The sequence below is a fragment of the Haliotis asinina genome, chromosome 5 (genome assembly GCF_037392515.1).
Source record: "Haliotis asinina isolate JCU_RB_2024 chromosome 5, JCU_Hal_asi_v2, whole genome shotgun sequence".
Lineage (NCBI taxonomy): Eukaryota > Metazoa > Mollusca > Gastropoda > Lepetellida > Haliotidae > Haliotis > Haliotis asinina.
In genome coordinates this window covers 60,082,034-60,097,531 of record NC_090284.1, presented here as the reverse complement: position 1 = coordinate 60,097,531, position 15,498 = coordinate 60,082,034, and the positions used below count along the sequence as shown (strand labels likewise).

The 15,498-nt window shown below is 39.6% G+C and overlaps 1 protein-coding gene across 1 annotated transcript; it reads right to left on the bottom strand.

The window, feature by feature from the left end:
• Positions 1-5,031: 5,031 nt before the first annotated feature.
• Positions 5,032-14,745, bottom strand: LOC137284395 (visual pigment-like receptor peropsin). The gene is made up of 4 exons (XM_067816184.1): positions 14,074-14,745; positions 11,742-11,847; positions 6,069-6,364; positions 5,032-5,351 (listed from the first exon to the last, which is right to left on the bottom strand). Exons 1-4 carry the CDS (start codon positions 14,743-14,745, stop codon positions 5,193-5,195), a joined length of 1,233 nt encoding a protein of 410 aa, XP_067672285.1. The 3' UTR covers positions 5,032-5,192.
• Between the last annotated feature and the right edge of the window lie 753 nt (positions 14,746-15,498).

Genomic DNA, 15,498 nt, shown 5'->3' with positions numbered 1-15,498 from the left:
TCACAAACCGTGAACAACATGCCATGCATGTAGGTTTAACTGTTGCACCATTTACTGTTATGATAACTGAGCACTTCCACTGTTTCGGCCTGTCACGAGGGTGGATATATACAGGTGTGGTCGAGCCATGCTACGCTGGATGTATTCAGCCAAGTGACGTTCCAACACAACATTGTATACTAGTATTTTTGTCAGGTTTGAAATTCAAATGAACTTAGCTTTTGGCGTATTTTGATGTCTGGGAAAACGTCTCCATGTGGTCATGTAATTGCAGGAGAATGGATACATACAGACGTAGTTGAGTCATGCCGCTCTGGATATATACATACTACTGTCAGTATTAATATCATAGCACCAAATACAATGTCATACCTGGGGAGTTACACATTGCAACAAGACATACGCACTTGCCATATGTAGAATATGTGAAGATCATGAACTATTAAAACATGCACCGGTCGTTGTTTAGCCAGGGATATTGTCATACAAGCTTCAGAGATGTGCTGCGACTCGCAGTTCCGTTTCCATGTTACGTTGTGTCGATGTTAGTTCCCACCCATATTAACTCCACTCCCCCATCCAACGGATTGCATTGTAAATAATCTGTAAATTGACTTGGTCACCCGACTGTGTGAATAGCACATTGATGTATTTTGTTCATTTCTGTTGTGTTCAATCCTGTCTTTAATAAATTTTGTTTTACTATGTACGTTATTTTGTTGTCAGCTTGAAAAAATGGAAATATAACATTTTAGGTGCTCCACCGTTGATTGTGCCGATTTGTCGCATAATCACTCAATGGGTTCGAACTATATAAATACTGTCGGAAATAGGGAAAAAATATACACAACTGCAAACAAAATATGTCGAAATAACTCAAATCAACTGGGCATTCAGCGGTATGCATAATATGCCATCCAGAAAAGCACGTTTACTCGTCAAATCGGGCAAAACTTACAAAAATACGACTAGCTGCAGCTGAAAACAATAGATCAGACGATAGATGGCAGTTAGGTCGCTCGGGACGGTATGACGACGGACCGTCGACTCATGCAGCATGAAATGTATGTGCTGCCTACGGGCCCAAGGGGCCATCTCATCTTTTGATTGACGTCTTACGTGTCTTTCTTTCATAAGGTTTATGATGACATATGAGTATGACAGCCACAGAGAAGCATAATCAGATATCGTATAAAATGACTCAGTATATAGGTAGCATGACCCATGATCGAAAGGACGGGGCATTATTTGTTATGACATGCGTTTGCATGTACAGTTTAATTCCCATAAAGGATTATCCTGTCTCAGCCCGACCCCAACCACCGTCTGTGACACATCGTTTGAGACGACCCCTCCTACTTGTTGTTTTTCATAGTGACAGTGATCCTTTTAACACTGTTAGTTTTAATGATTGTTTAATTATTTAATTGTTGTTTTTTTTTTTTAAAAAAAATTGATTTTACTGATATATTCTGATTAATATTTATATTGTCTGTATATGGATGTATTTTATATAGTGGCTCAATCCTCGAAATGGGTTAAAGTTTTGTAAAGCTATTTTCCTCCTTACCGTAAGTAGGTCAGCAAAGCATTCAAAGTACATTGAAAGTTTCCACTGTTTTAATCGTAGTATTTTTGTATTGATAGTGTATGGCTAGATGAGTTGAAAGTGCTAACAGCTGAAGGAATGGTGTAAATCCAGCTAGGCCCCATACAGGAAGAAATGTACTAAAGTCCCCATGTTCCCTAGTATGGTTGTTGGCGATCTGTACCCCATTTTTGTACTGTCTCTTCCGAATATGAAATCCAATTTTAGAGATAGATGCTAGTTTTAAATCCAAACTACTGTGATATTTTAACTGGTTTTACTGTCCTTCGTCGGCAGGTTTTGATTCTTTACCTACATTCATGGTGAATATACACCTTGTTGTAGCCACGATAGTGTTGAAATACTGCGGTTGTGACTTTAAATTTGAACTCACTCACCCACACACTCACTCATTCACTCACTCGTCTTCAAGTCCCTATAGTTTGCTGCTGTCAGTGCACTCAGATACTCATATGACAACCGCGAAGTTCCGGGTTAGAATTGATCTTCAGCAACCCACTTACTGGATCACTTACTGGAACAGGGGTCAGGTTCGATGAAGTGGTTGACACACTCATGTCATCGTATCCAAGGTCATGCTGTTGATCACTGGATTGTCTGGTCCATGTTCGATTATTTACAAACCTCCGCCATGTAGCTGGAATGTTACTAATACTCCAAAAGAAAATAGACTTTGTAAACTTTGTGATTCTCCGTCTGTTGGGGACGAATTCCATTATCTTTTTAAATGCGAAGCTCTTCTCCAACAGCGGGTGATGTACATCCCAGAATACTTCTAGAAATGGCCAAATGCATTCAAACTAAAAAAAACTATTCTCAGTACAGAAAACAAAACACATTAAAAACCTCTCTAAGTTTTTGAATACTCTTTCTAGCATGCTCAAATTGTAGTTATTGCACTTCAATTTATGAGATGTTTTATCCGCCATCTTGATTGAAGATACATTTCCATCCACAATGTTTTCTCATGTACCACCGTAGGTGGGTCTTTTTCGAGAATAAACTGTTCATTAAATGAAAAAAATTGTGGTGTAAATAGAAACCCACTCACTACTTAAATGATTGTTTCAAGATTTCAACACAAACAGAGCAATTAAAATGCCTAAGCCGAAACACCGTTTAACTAACTGAGAGACGTCCATAAAATGAATGCAACAAGTGCAGTCTTCTGTGAAGACTGCTACCGTTCAATGACGAACCTGGCCATGGATCTGCGGTGGGTGGTTGTGGGTCATTGGCGTACACGTAGGTGCACCGGCTTTAGGTTAAGTATAAGCTTAATGTTCAAGGGCTTAGTTATATTTTCCATGAACAAAACCTCCATAACGCAACAGTAACAAGTATTCTACGGACACTTTTGTTTAGTCTGACGCTGAAAATGTACTCCAGGAATGTGGTGCACATATTATTTCCGCCTTGATTAAGTTTATTTATTGAAATACTCCTCCCTTTCTCATGAAAATGAAATGGTTTCTGAGGATAAAGACAGTGCATCATAAAGTACTATCATCAGGAAGAAATAGTTTGTTGTAGCCTTGTAGTCTACTGTTGAAGACTGAAGACCGATTCTAGCCCTGATCTTAACTGTCAGCAAAATATCGGAAATGGCAAAGCATCGACGACTTTTATGTACTGAATAAATTGATTAAATATTTCCACTGAAACAGATAATTTCTCCCGAAAGGATACCCCACTATGTGATTATCTGACAACTGTTGTGCAAGATGTACCTAATGAGAGTTTTGGACGGCGAATATTGTTGAAGGATTCCTGAATTCCGGATCCACTCGTATGAAATTGTCTCCAGTACAGTAATTGTGTTTTTATTTTTTAACATGAAGTTTACGTATGTTATCAATTCATCTATATGTGCACGTTTACTCAACGTATCATGGTCAACTTTCGTCTTTTGTCCTTGTAGCCATGTAAGTTGGAATCTTTTACTCAGATATTGTTTCTCCGAACGTGCTAAACTCAACACGGGCCATTGTCTACTGACGGGTTCTTCATTTCGGAGCCTGGGTGGACTCCAGACGTGGCAGTTCTGCGTGTCCTACATTACATATCGTATATTTACTGCCTGAATGTCACAGTTTTTGACCTTAGGAAACGACGACTGATGTATGGGTATTAATGTTGGCGGGTGCCAGCAATGATCTTACTTAACTGATAATTTGACCATTTTAACACAATGTCCACCGACATTACTGATCATACGCAAGCATATAACACGATGATTTCACTGATAATTAAGGTTACATTTGCTGTTTTGTGTAAGATATTACAGCAAAAAGAAAAGCGAAAAATACAGTCACCGGTTGATCAGTATTTTATTTATTGTAGTAATACATAGTTTAATACGCGGGTAATGAAAATATATATCACTGGCCAAGTAAACCTGTGTCCTACATAACAGTAAGCACAAATAATATGTGTGCTTCAAAATCCCCAGTGCCCTATATACACAATGTAGTCCCACATGCTGAACTTCCATAGCTTATATATATATCTATATATCTATAACCATCTATCTATCTACATACAGATACTAGAGGAAAACGTTTATATTGCAAAAATGCATGGACGTGTAGACGGCAACCGTTGTATACATTGTTCCCCGTAAGTAAACGGTAAATATATGATTGTGGTTCAGTCCTAAGACTTCTATTCTATTCTATTAAGTGGAATTTATTGCGAAAGGTGACAGGAACAAACAAACCGTATACAGACCCTGACCAAAGGCATAAGTGCTTATCATGTCTGTTGGACAGTCGTGTATCTATACCATACATTATACACGTTTCATTTTTGTGATGTTATTACTGCATGCACAGACTGCAAGTGTCTGTAAAGGTGAATTTTGGTGTAAGACATGGTACGAAATTACAAACAGTACGTGTTTAACAGTAAGTTTTCGGGATACAAAGATTCAAGAATTAGTTTCACCATAGTTATGTATGTTTTCAATTAGATTTGATAGTGTATTGGCAGGAAACGTCTAACCAATGATCACTATTCCAACCATGATATTTTAACACATGTGGAAGACACCTCAGTTTGTTAAGATATGTCTGATGTAATTGTGACCTCGTCATTATGTTCCGTGCTTTTGTCAATGAACAATTTCGGTTCGTTTGCATGTAATACTTGAGGGCGTCAGTATCTGTTTTATTAACTGACGCTTACGATATGGTCGGGATCGAACTATGGATTGCGATCTAAGATGTCCTGCCACTATCGAACGCGTTTCATCTCTTTTTATATAGTAAATATGTGTTACATATACCGCAACGTCTGTAGCTTGTAATCATTGTAATCAGTAGCGTGTAACGGACAGCAGAGGATGAAATATATATATATATATATCTTCAAATATGTACGTAATCCTGCTCACAGTAGGACACCAAGGTCTGGTGCCTGTTTCCAGAATAAACCTACATGTTCTAAATTAAGCTAATTTAAGACTCGTCTCTGCGTAGTAAGGGGAAAGCTTATCGTTTTACTTTGATCCAAAGCCTCGTTCAATGACATATAGTGTTTACTCGCCCACTAGATGAAAAATCAATACGCATAGCCTATTGGCCTATTTCTTCTTGATGTCCTTGAGTTCGACGTCCGTCTCATCCATGTGTGAAACATCCTCAATTACCGTAGGTTCATTACCGGACTCTTCCTCAGGTGCCGGAGCCACAGCATTGCCTTTGGGTCGTCCGGATGTCCCGGCTTTCTCTTCTTTCTTTTCCTGAAATGACCAGTCGGATACAGCAAACGTGTTGACACAAATGAAAACAAGATTAGGGCCGAAAGGCTTGGCAGTCGCACGTTTTGATTCAAGGGTCTGAAACCCTTTGAACCACGAATCTCTGTCTAGGCCTGTGACTCTGGCTGTTGATCAATGATCCACTAGTGGTATACAGATTAAAGCTGATTGCATTTACAGTGGTGTTGCTCGTAACTGAACATTGGTATTTTGCAAAACAATGAGTCAAATAGTCCCTTAAGCATTTAGGAGGGCTGTGACTTTGTTGGTACGCCATGGAGCTATGAGATCATGTAGATATTGCTATCATTAACCAAGGAAAATGAGTCAGTATATATTTTTCTATGTCTAGCTGTTATGTATTGGGGATAAGAGTTTCTTAGTTAAGTAAACATTTCACTTCTCAATGAAGACTGTACAATATATGTAGCGTTTGTGGAAACCTCTGTGAATGAGTGTCTTTGATATCTGCTGGCGATTAGGTGCCTGGCTATATATATATATAGATTAAGTACTGTATGAAACGGTATTGTGTATATCCGTAGATTGTCATTTTGTTTGTTTGGCTATTTTCAACGGCGTTATTTATTCTTAGGTGGTTTGTAAATAATCGAGTCTGGGCTAGACAATCCAGTGATTATCATTGATGGATTCCCTCACCCAGGTTTTGTTATCAGATCGAGAATTTAAAAGTGTTACCTTTTTAGTATTCTTCTTGTCGTCTTCTTCATCCAGATCTGATTCTTGCGAGGACTCTGGTTGTTTTTCTTCCTTCTTCACCAGCGAGTCTTTGATTCCTTTGCATGGAATGATGGCGTAGAAGCCATAGCGGAATTGTTTGTTGGTGGCAACGTAGATCAGAGGGTTCCACAATCCAGCCGACTTGGCTACCAGGGCGGGTATTGTCGCCATTAGCGGGGAAATCAGGGTAGGGTCACCAAAGGCTGAGATGAAGGACACAACGGCGTAGGGCAACCAGGACAGAAGAAATATAGCTGAAAGGTGCAATCAATCTTTGATGCATATTTTGACCTTCGTCTCGCATGTTTTTAACACGTTTGATGCGGTACTACGGGTAGAACATACTGGCGTTTCTCTTAATGTTTTGCGAACCGTGAAGATCCGAGGTAATAATAGGTCCACATGCTTGCCACAAACGGCCAATATGCTTGTCGTAAGAGGCGACTAACGGGATCGGGTGGTCAGGCTCGCTGTCTTGGTTGACACATGTCATCGGTTACCATTTGTGTAGATCGATGCTCTTGCTCTTGATCTCTGGAGTGTCTGGCCCACTCTCGATTATTTACAGACCGCCGCCATATAGATGGAATATTGCTTAGTGCGGTGTAAAACTCACTCTCTCACTTAATGTCTTGCACATCTGTGTAACCTTGTGGTTTGGCCAGCCATTTGATTCCATTCCACACTTGGGTTGGACGTGTGTTGTTCGTATTGTGAAATGTCATCGTGCTGGGACCGAACTCGTGGTATAAACAGTCTAAAGACACCTAGAGCATAAGAAGCCCGATCAACAACAAAGGATTTATATTATTAGAGATGGTATTGCTGCGCAACAAATTTCAACAACAAAAAACAGATATTGTGTGCGTGACTATTACACCTTGCTCAGTTCTCGGTGGAAAAAAGTTTTTATTGTTCAGTTTAATATCTTGTTATTGTAACAGTTACGGTCAACATCATCCGGCCAAATGAAACATGATGTACGGGCAGTCTACTAGCATCCATTCTTAGACATACAACAACAGCATCCTCAATGGATGATGAAGCACTGTTAAATTATTGCCCTGGATACCTTCAACCTATCACGTAGCATTTGTGTGATTTTCAGTTACGGCTTAAATTTCGAACAATCGCCAGCGGGTGATGGGATGGCATAAATCCAGCTAGGGTCCATGCAGGTATCAAAGGTACTGTACGTTCCATGGTCCCAAGTATGGTGACTTGCCACCGGTCGCTGGCGATCCATATATTATTGCATTGTCCTTGTTTGAAATCCGAGCTAGATACTAGTTTTACATTTGTGTCTGTGACATTCTACTTGAGTTTACTCTGCTTCGTTGGCAGGCTTTTAATGGTTTACATGTGTTTATGATGAAGTTAGAAACGCGTTGTAATCACGATATGGGTTAAATATTGCCGATGTGACCTGAAATTGTAACTCACCCACTAAAACACCAGAAACCTAATACATTAAGTTTTCATCCATACTCAATAGACGTCACCAACGAGCCTGCAAATTGTTATGTTACGTATGGCTGTGATATGTTGTCATGATTACTCGTCCGTTTATTCGTAGTTGTCTCATTAACATATGTATTAATATTTTTTATTAAAATCAAGATAAAAAGATACAAGAAACCATGATGTTAGGAGCGAACAAATTCTGCCCTCACCCCAGTAATGTCAATGGCCTTTGACCATGTTCATGTTTTAGAGCTCATAAGTCAGAATCTCTGAGATTGTATTAAGTGCACAATCTTCTAATATGGAATGACTAAGTGAGTTAATATTTAACGTCACATCGGCAATATTTCAGCCTTATCGTGACGAGAACAGATTTGAAACGTCATTGGGATATGTGTATATTATGATAACATGTCGTCAAAGGACAGTTAAACAACGAGAATATCACAGTTACAATTTAAAACTAGTGTCGAACGGTAAACCTGATAGCACTATTTGGATAAAACAAGATAAAACGCGGGCTATATACATCACCAACAGCTGAAGGTAGATCACCATGCGAGGATCCAGGGGACTTACATTTCTTTTGCTACTTACATGGACCCTAGCTGGATTTACACCATCCTTTAGACACTGATGATGATAGGAAGATTTAACCAGAATTTCAAATATGGAATGTGCGGTAACAGTGTTATATACACATGAATGGGCGGGCAATATTCCAGCTATATAGCGGCGGCCTTTAAATAATCGAGTCTGTGTCAGACAATCCAATGATCAACAGCATGATCATCGGTCTATGACATGTATCAACCAAGTCAGCAAGCCTGACAACCCGATCCCGGGGGTCGTCTCTAACGATAAGCAATTCTAATCTGGATCTTCTCGAGAGACAGTTAATGGGCCATACCAGATTACGGTGATAGTCAATTTCAATGTTGACATCTTATCACGTTCCTGACAGAGGTGAAGACCCATCGATGAATTATGTAAATTCACATAATCTATTAATACTAATCCACAGATGAAAGATATATATGCTAATAGGAGTAATCCCATGATGGACAATTGATTACAATAATGAAAAAGATACCTGATAATCTCTGTTGCATATTAATAATGCAGCATGATTAATGTGCCCCTTTGGAATTCCGATTCTAAACGGGATTATTTGCTGGTCACAAGAGGCGGTTTGATGAATAGGAGGCTTAAGTGCCACTGATAAATGTGGCAACGCATCTTGACAGTGAATGAGTATGGACGTAGGTCTCATTAAGCAATATTTCAGTAGTATCACGGCAGGGGACTCCAGAAATGGGCACCTTTTACCCAGGGAATCTGAACTGTATGTTCTACACGACCAGCGAACGCCTTAAGACCAAGGTACCACACCATCCCTTGTATCCTGACAGTGGAACATTGATCAGGATATTCTAAAATTCATCATGTTTGCGTGGTCCTGACGTCTTCATACACACACACACGCACACACGCACACACACGCATACATACACACACACCCTCACGCAAGCCCGCACAATCACACACACACACTGAACATGAGTTACTTTGTCATACCACATTATGACTCGTCACAAATACACTGTTGTCGTTAATACGTGTCCACAGCTACCAGTTCGGAAGTGGCCAGTTTGTCACTGCTTAGAATTTGTTTTAAAGAAAATATTGTTCTTGGTCTTGTCGTCAAATGTTTACGATTCACAGATTATGCGTCTAACTAAACTCAAGAGCAAAAGAAAGTACACAGGTGTAATTGTTGCTGCAATCCTAAATATACGTTTTAACTAGTAAAGTTAAAATTGAAGAACATTCATTGCATAGAGCGCAACCATCGTGTTTCTTTTGTCAAAACAACACAAAAAAAACAAAAAACATTTGAACGCGTTTTGCACGACGTTTTGCAAAATTGTGATTGTTGTGCAGAGGGTCTAAAACATGTTTGTCGTGAAGACTGAACAACCACTTGACACAAATCTCACGAGAAAATACCAATATTGACGTCGGCGCCACGGGCATGGACGACAGGAATGGCACAAATGGGCACCTCCAAAAGCCATATTGCAAAGGCATTGGGTTGCACAAAATAAACCATAACTCAGCTGTTTAACCGTGTCAGTATGCCACGTCAGACATGTGATCGACCGGAAGTGGACGTCCCAAAGTCACAATACCCCACGAGGGTCGCTATCCGCGGGTTGTTCACCTACACAATCGAATGCTGACGGTGACGTCTTCAGGTTCCACATCATTGTGTCGTCGCGTGAGCCGATTCAGTCACCAGACGACTTCGTGCTGTTGACATACGGGCCAACCGTCGGCTGTGAGGAATGGCCTTGACCTTCCAGCATCGCACGTACCGTCTGCAGTTGTCACCACTACGTCCATGTTTATTGTTATAATGCCATCTTGCTGATGAAACACGTCTTCACGTCAGTTTGCTTCAACATGCATTATCAATTTCATCAAAAGCTTTGGTTATTTATATCGTACTGGAAGAAACACAACCCATCAAACATGGCGTCACTGGAAGGAGCACCCGTATCGGTGAGTTTTGTTTTTGGTTTCTACTGTTTTCATTTTTGTAATTATCCATCTTTGATCACCTGTGTTGAATGCGTTTAGGGATGGGGTGTTGTCTGAGCTATAGATTATTTTCTTAGGAAACGATCGTCACTGCAAAAGAGCGTCATAAGTCATGCCCCTGAAAAAAATAATCTATAGCTAGGACAACACCTCATACCTAAACACATTCAACATTCTTGTTATAAAAAAACCTATTGATCTTCAGCAACCAACGTTTGTCATAAGACGCGACTGACAGGGTAGAGTGGTCAAAGTCGCTGACTTGGTTAATGGTGTATGGCATTACGTGTCATTTCCACTTGTCTACAGACTGTATTTATCATATATATTGCTGAATGAGCGTCAAACAAGAAAGAAACCGTTCATACAACATACCCAGCGAGATGTGTGTGAAGCGGACGGTCAATATCGTTCTGCGACGCTTCGAATTCTGTGTCGCTGCTGACACCGTTATCAAGCCAGTAATGGTATCTTTTGTTTGTGGTCCCGGACTCATGTTTTACTTCAATAATGTTATCACTATTTTAAACAAGGTACTTTCCCAGACAAACATACATAGCGAAGACATTTTATGTCTTTCATAGTTAAGATGTTAAAAGTTTTCATATACACGTTTTAAAGTTGTAATTGTGATGTTCTAGTTACCTCACTGCATTTTGCAGGCAGGTAAGTATATTCTCTGAATTTATTTTTGTTGAGGTATAAATTTGAACCTTTGTTAGTCACGATTTGATTTGGCTGCATTTTGCAGGCAGATAAGTATATTCTCTGAATTTATTTTTGTTGAGGTATAAATTTGAACCTTTGTTAGTCACGATTTGATTTGGCTGAAATAGAGCCCATGTGACATTAAATCTGCACTCAATCATGATAAATTGATATAATTACCATCCACGAATGCAAGGTACGATAAAAAGAGTCCATTGCGAAATGAAATGATTGAAATGTATTATTGAGCTTTCAGTTTCAATGAAACCTAGTCTCACTGGAATACGTTTGACAGTTTAGTAATAAAACTGCATAAAATGGGGATTAAAAAAGCCGTAGCGAGAGAGCGAGATGGGTTCACATTTCGAGTCGAACGTGGGAACGATGCTCAAGGTGATGACATGCCGCTGAACGAGAGGTCCACGCACACGGAAGAAGCAAACGGTGCCCATGTTAAAGTTATCTTAGGAGATAAATAATTGAATATAACGCCTTTTCAGTCTAAACGAATGTTTTCGTCATTTAAATAAACCACTTAACAGATGCGATAAATGATCACATGACCGGTGAATGCAGAGAACCGTGTATACTTCACACGAAGAAAATCAAACGTCAAGGCTGTTTTAAATGATACAACACCCTATCAGGTTCCACCCAACATACTTTATTTGAGGCGTTCGACTATATCCGAGCAACGCTAAAATCCAGTTTTAGTGGTATTATGGGCATATTGTCAAAGGGTGGATATTCAAATGATATTTCACGCTGAATAAAAGACAAACAAACACACAGCAAACAAAAAACATATGCATTTTAACAGAAAAAAATTGCATAGTGTTATTAGGGATTACTCACAAACCATCGCTACACAAGTCTTCAACATCTTTTTCTCTACTTTCAGTTTTTTCCTGGCGACTCGACTCTTGAGGTCCCACACACTGTTCCTCGAGACGTTTCGCACCTGGCAAAATGTGATAGTTGAATTACTGTTTGTTTTCTTTGTATTAATATTGTTTAAGAAGTCAGTAGTATCTCAGTCTGTTCTGTAGTAACACATTAAACGAAGGTTAACAGTAACAGTGAGTGACGTTTAGATCTGGTGAAGTCATTGATTGATGCTTTTGTCATGTTTGTTTAGTTTGTCATAGTATGCTGGTTTAATACAGAAATAACGACCAATACCATCATATTTGTAATTTAAACAAAACAGGATACACAATATGACATGATCACAACATAATTAACACAAATGTGTTAAAAAATCAAAACAGAGTGAGTATAGTGATCAGTATTTGAGTCGTCGTTTTCAACTTAATGTCCACCGAATTCCACATGGGATGCAGGTCTTTGAAGCTCACACGTACTGGAATCCAAAACAAAACGTAGACCGTACTCAGAGCGAAGTAAAACTTGCATTCGCGATCATCGGACGCTGAGCGCGCACCAGTATTGCAAGGGTCCCCGTATATTTTAGTGGGAAATATATTGTTATTAAATCTATCCGGTGCTAATACACAACAAACTTCTTTTATTCGTGAGTGCGCCGTTTCGCGCGATACAGATTCTTGTACCGTCGCACACACGAATAAATGAAGTTGTTATCCGTAAAACTTGTTCTGTATTATACATCCCAACATCTAAAATGCCTTTCAAAGAATTTATCCGAGACGATATCTGAATTCACAAAATATACTCAAGGAAAGCACAAATGTTCCTTTATTTTTTACCCTGTGTCTTCACAAGTTGTACGATACTAAGCTTGTGACGAAACCTGGGGAAAACACAGGCACACTTGTATTTTCAAGCTATTCCTTATTTCTTCTCTCAGTATACTTGACATTTGGGCACAATCTACAAAATAACGGCGCTCTATCTTAGCCTCACTTGCTATTGTTCCGTTAATTGTGATGATTTAGGTGAGAGAGCTCAATGATACACCGCTTCTAGCATTATTCATTATATGCAATCTGAATAACATTATCAGCTTTCAAAATGAATCCCCGAACAGGTGTAGGTCTCGAATGTCCATGTATTGATATCAAGAGTGAGCCGATTAATGGGGATCTTGTGATTAGAATGTGTAAGCAGGTTGACTGTGGGTCATCTACTTTGATCGTTTGATACTTACCAACCACAGTAGTATCAGTTTGTCATTGCAGAGGTTAGTTGATTTAGCAAATATAAGTACCACCTACAACCAACATCCGACAAAGCACATCATCTTCCTAATGATATAAATCCAGCCAGGTCCATGCAGGTAGCAAAGGTATTGTACGTCCCCGTGGTCTCGGTGATTTTACATTACAATGTTCAGAAATATTTTTCTGTGTTTAAAGATATATGCTTGCTAGTTTTATTGTGCTAATCTAGTGATTTTACTGCCATTAGTTGGCGAAGTGTTATATATCATATGTATGCATTATGAATTTAGAAGTAGTTTTAGTCAAGATATGGCTGAATATTTGCCGATGCGACTTCAAAACTTAACGCTCTCACACACACACACTATCATCTTCCGTTACATTTAGTAACAGGACAGCAGTTGTAAGGGTGAAATAGTATTGCCTAGTTCAAAAGAACAAAGGTTTGTCAAATTCATGTTCGATGATCCAAATATACGCCAAGAAAATAAATCGCGAAAAACCTTCCGTATTGTTTTGCTTTTATCCTTCGACCTTTAGATTCCAATCTGTCGAAGAATATCCGGTTTAGAATTTGGGCCAACCCCTGCCTATTGCACGTGATCCATACATTGTACAGGGTCGGTGGGGGTAGCCTAGTGATTGACGCGTCACGCCAAAGACTCGGTTTCGATTCCCAACATGTATACAATGTGTGAAACCCATTTCTGGTGTTCCCCGAAGTGATATTGCCGAAATATTGCTAAAAGCGGCGTAAAACACAACTCTCTCACTCACGCAGTGCATGCAGTAGCAAAGAAAACGGTCTGACAGGATTGGGTGGCCACGCTCGCTGACCTGCTTGACACATGTCATCGTATCCCATATACACAGGTCGTTACTCTTGATGTCAATCACTTGTTTGGTTCAGTCTCGGTAATTTACAGGTCGCCGTTACATAGCTACAGTAATGATGAGTGTGGCGTTCAGTTACAAACAATACTTACAGTAGTCTCGAAATCGATAAAAATCAGTGATGAGGCGTTGTGCACTAATGTAATACTTACAGCCATGTACACATTGTAGTAGGAGAAGGACATCAAACAGACGGGAATTACAAGACACGAAAAAAAGATGGCGATGATGTAGCTGGAGTAGAATGGGTCGTCACTCTGCCAAATCACACTACATGAGATCCCAATACCTTCAACAGTATATTCGTTCCATCCCAAGATGGGAAATAGTGCCCATAAGAAGCCAAGCACCCAACAGACACCGGTACACAGTAGAGCTACGTTCTGGGTAATCTTGGAGGCTGACAGTGGTTTAGATATTACAATATATCTGTCAAGCGCAATGGACGCCAAGAGGTACATTGATGAGAGGCCAAGGAAATACACCATAAATCCTTCAAAAACACACATATTGTGTCCGAATACCCATCCATGGTTGAAGGCGGCAAATGCTGCTATAAAGGCCACCATCCCCATCAGCATGTCACAGAAGATTAAGTTCATGATGAACGTGTTGGTAGGGGACCGTAGCTGCTTATGCTTTAAAAATATCAGAACGGCCATACCATTTCCAAAGAAACTACAGAAGGCAAGTGAGAACTGTATAAAGCCAATGATGTCATAGCCAAATCCTGAGAAAGAAACACTAGGTTCTGGTTCAGCCGTTGACGCTTCTGTTGGAACAGTCGTCGAATTAACTGTATCATTTGTGGAAGAGGAGTTCATGGTGGTGTATAGTTCTGTGCAGATCAAAACGTAAGAGTGGTGACAGAAGTACAACTATACCATCATTCGCTTTATATACAGTATTGAAGACTTGTCTGTTCGTGTTTGAAACTGTTTGCATGTCCTGACATTGTATACACAATGTATATGTCAAATTAGACTTAATTTGTCATTAATGAAGTGTGGGCAGTCTCTGAGCATAAGGTAGACAGACCATGTTTTATGATGATTGCTGCTTGTCCTTGACTGTTGATTTGAGTGATCTGACATTGACTTTAATGCAACAAACACCGGACGTGAAACGTGCCCTCATCACGGCATGGGTTCATCGGGAAATACGTCATCATATGACAGAAGTAAGGAAATCTCCATTTGCAGCTTTTATAGACTTCCAAAAGGCACAAGAATGGATTAACAGAGAAAAACTATGGAAGAAGCTAAGTACAACTGATGTGCAGGGGAAAAACAAAATCGCTATACAAGAATGTACAATGTTGTGTGTCAGTCAAAGACGGATCTATTGGGTGTTAACCGAAGACTAAAACAAGGATGTATTTTATCCTCACTGCTGTTTAGTCTATACATTAATGAACTTTTAGATACTATTTATGAAATGGAAAGAGGTGTACGTATAGGAAAAGCCTAAGCCGAGGACATTGTGTAAATTATTTATTATTATGGGATATTAATATAGCGCTGATATCCAAGTAGCTAGTGACTGCTCAAGGCGCTGATATTTGTTTCCCTCGCTGG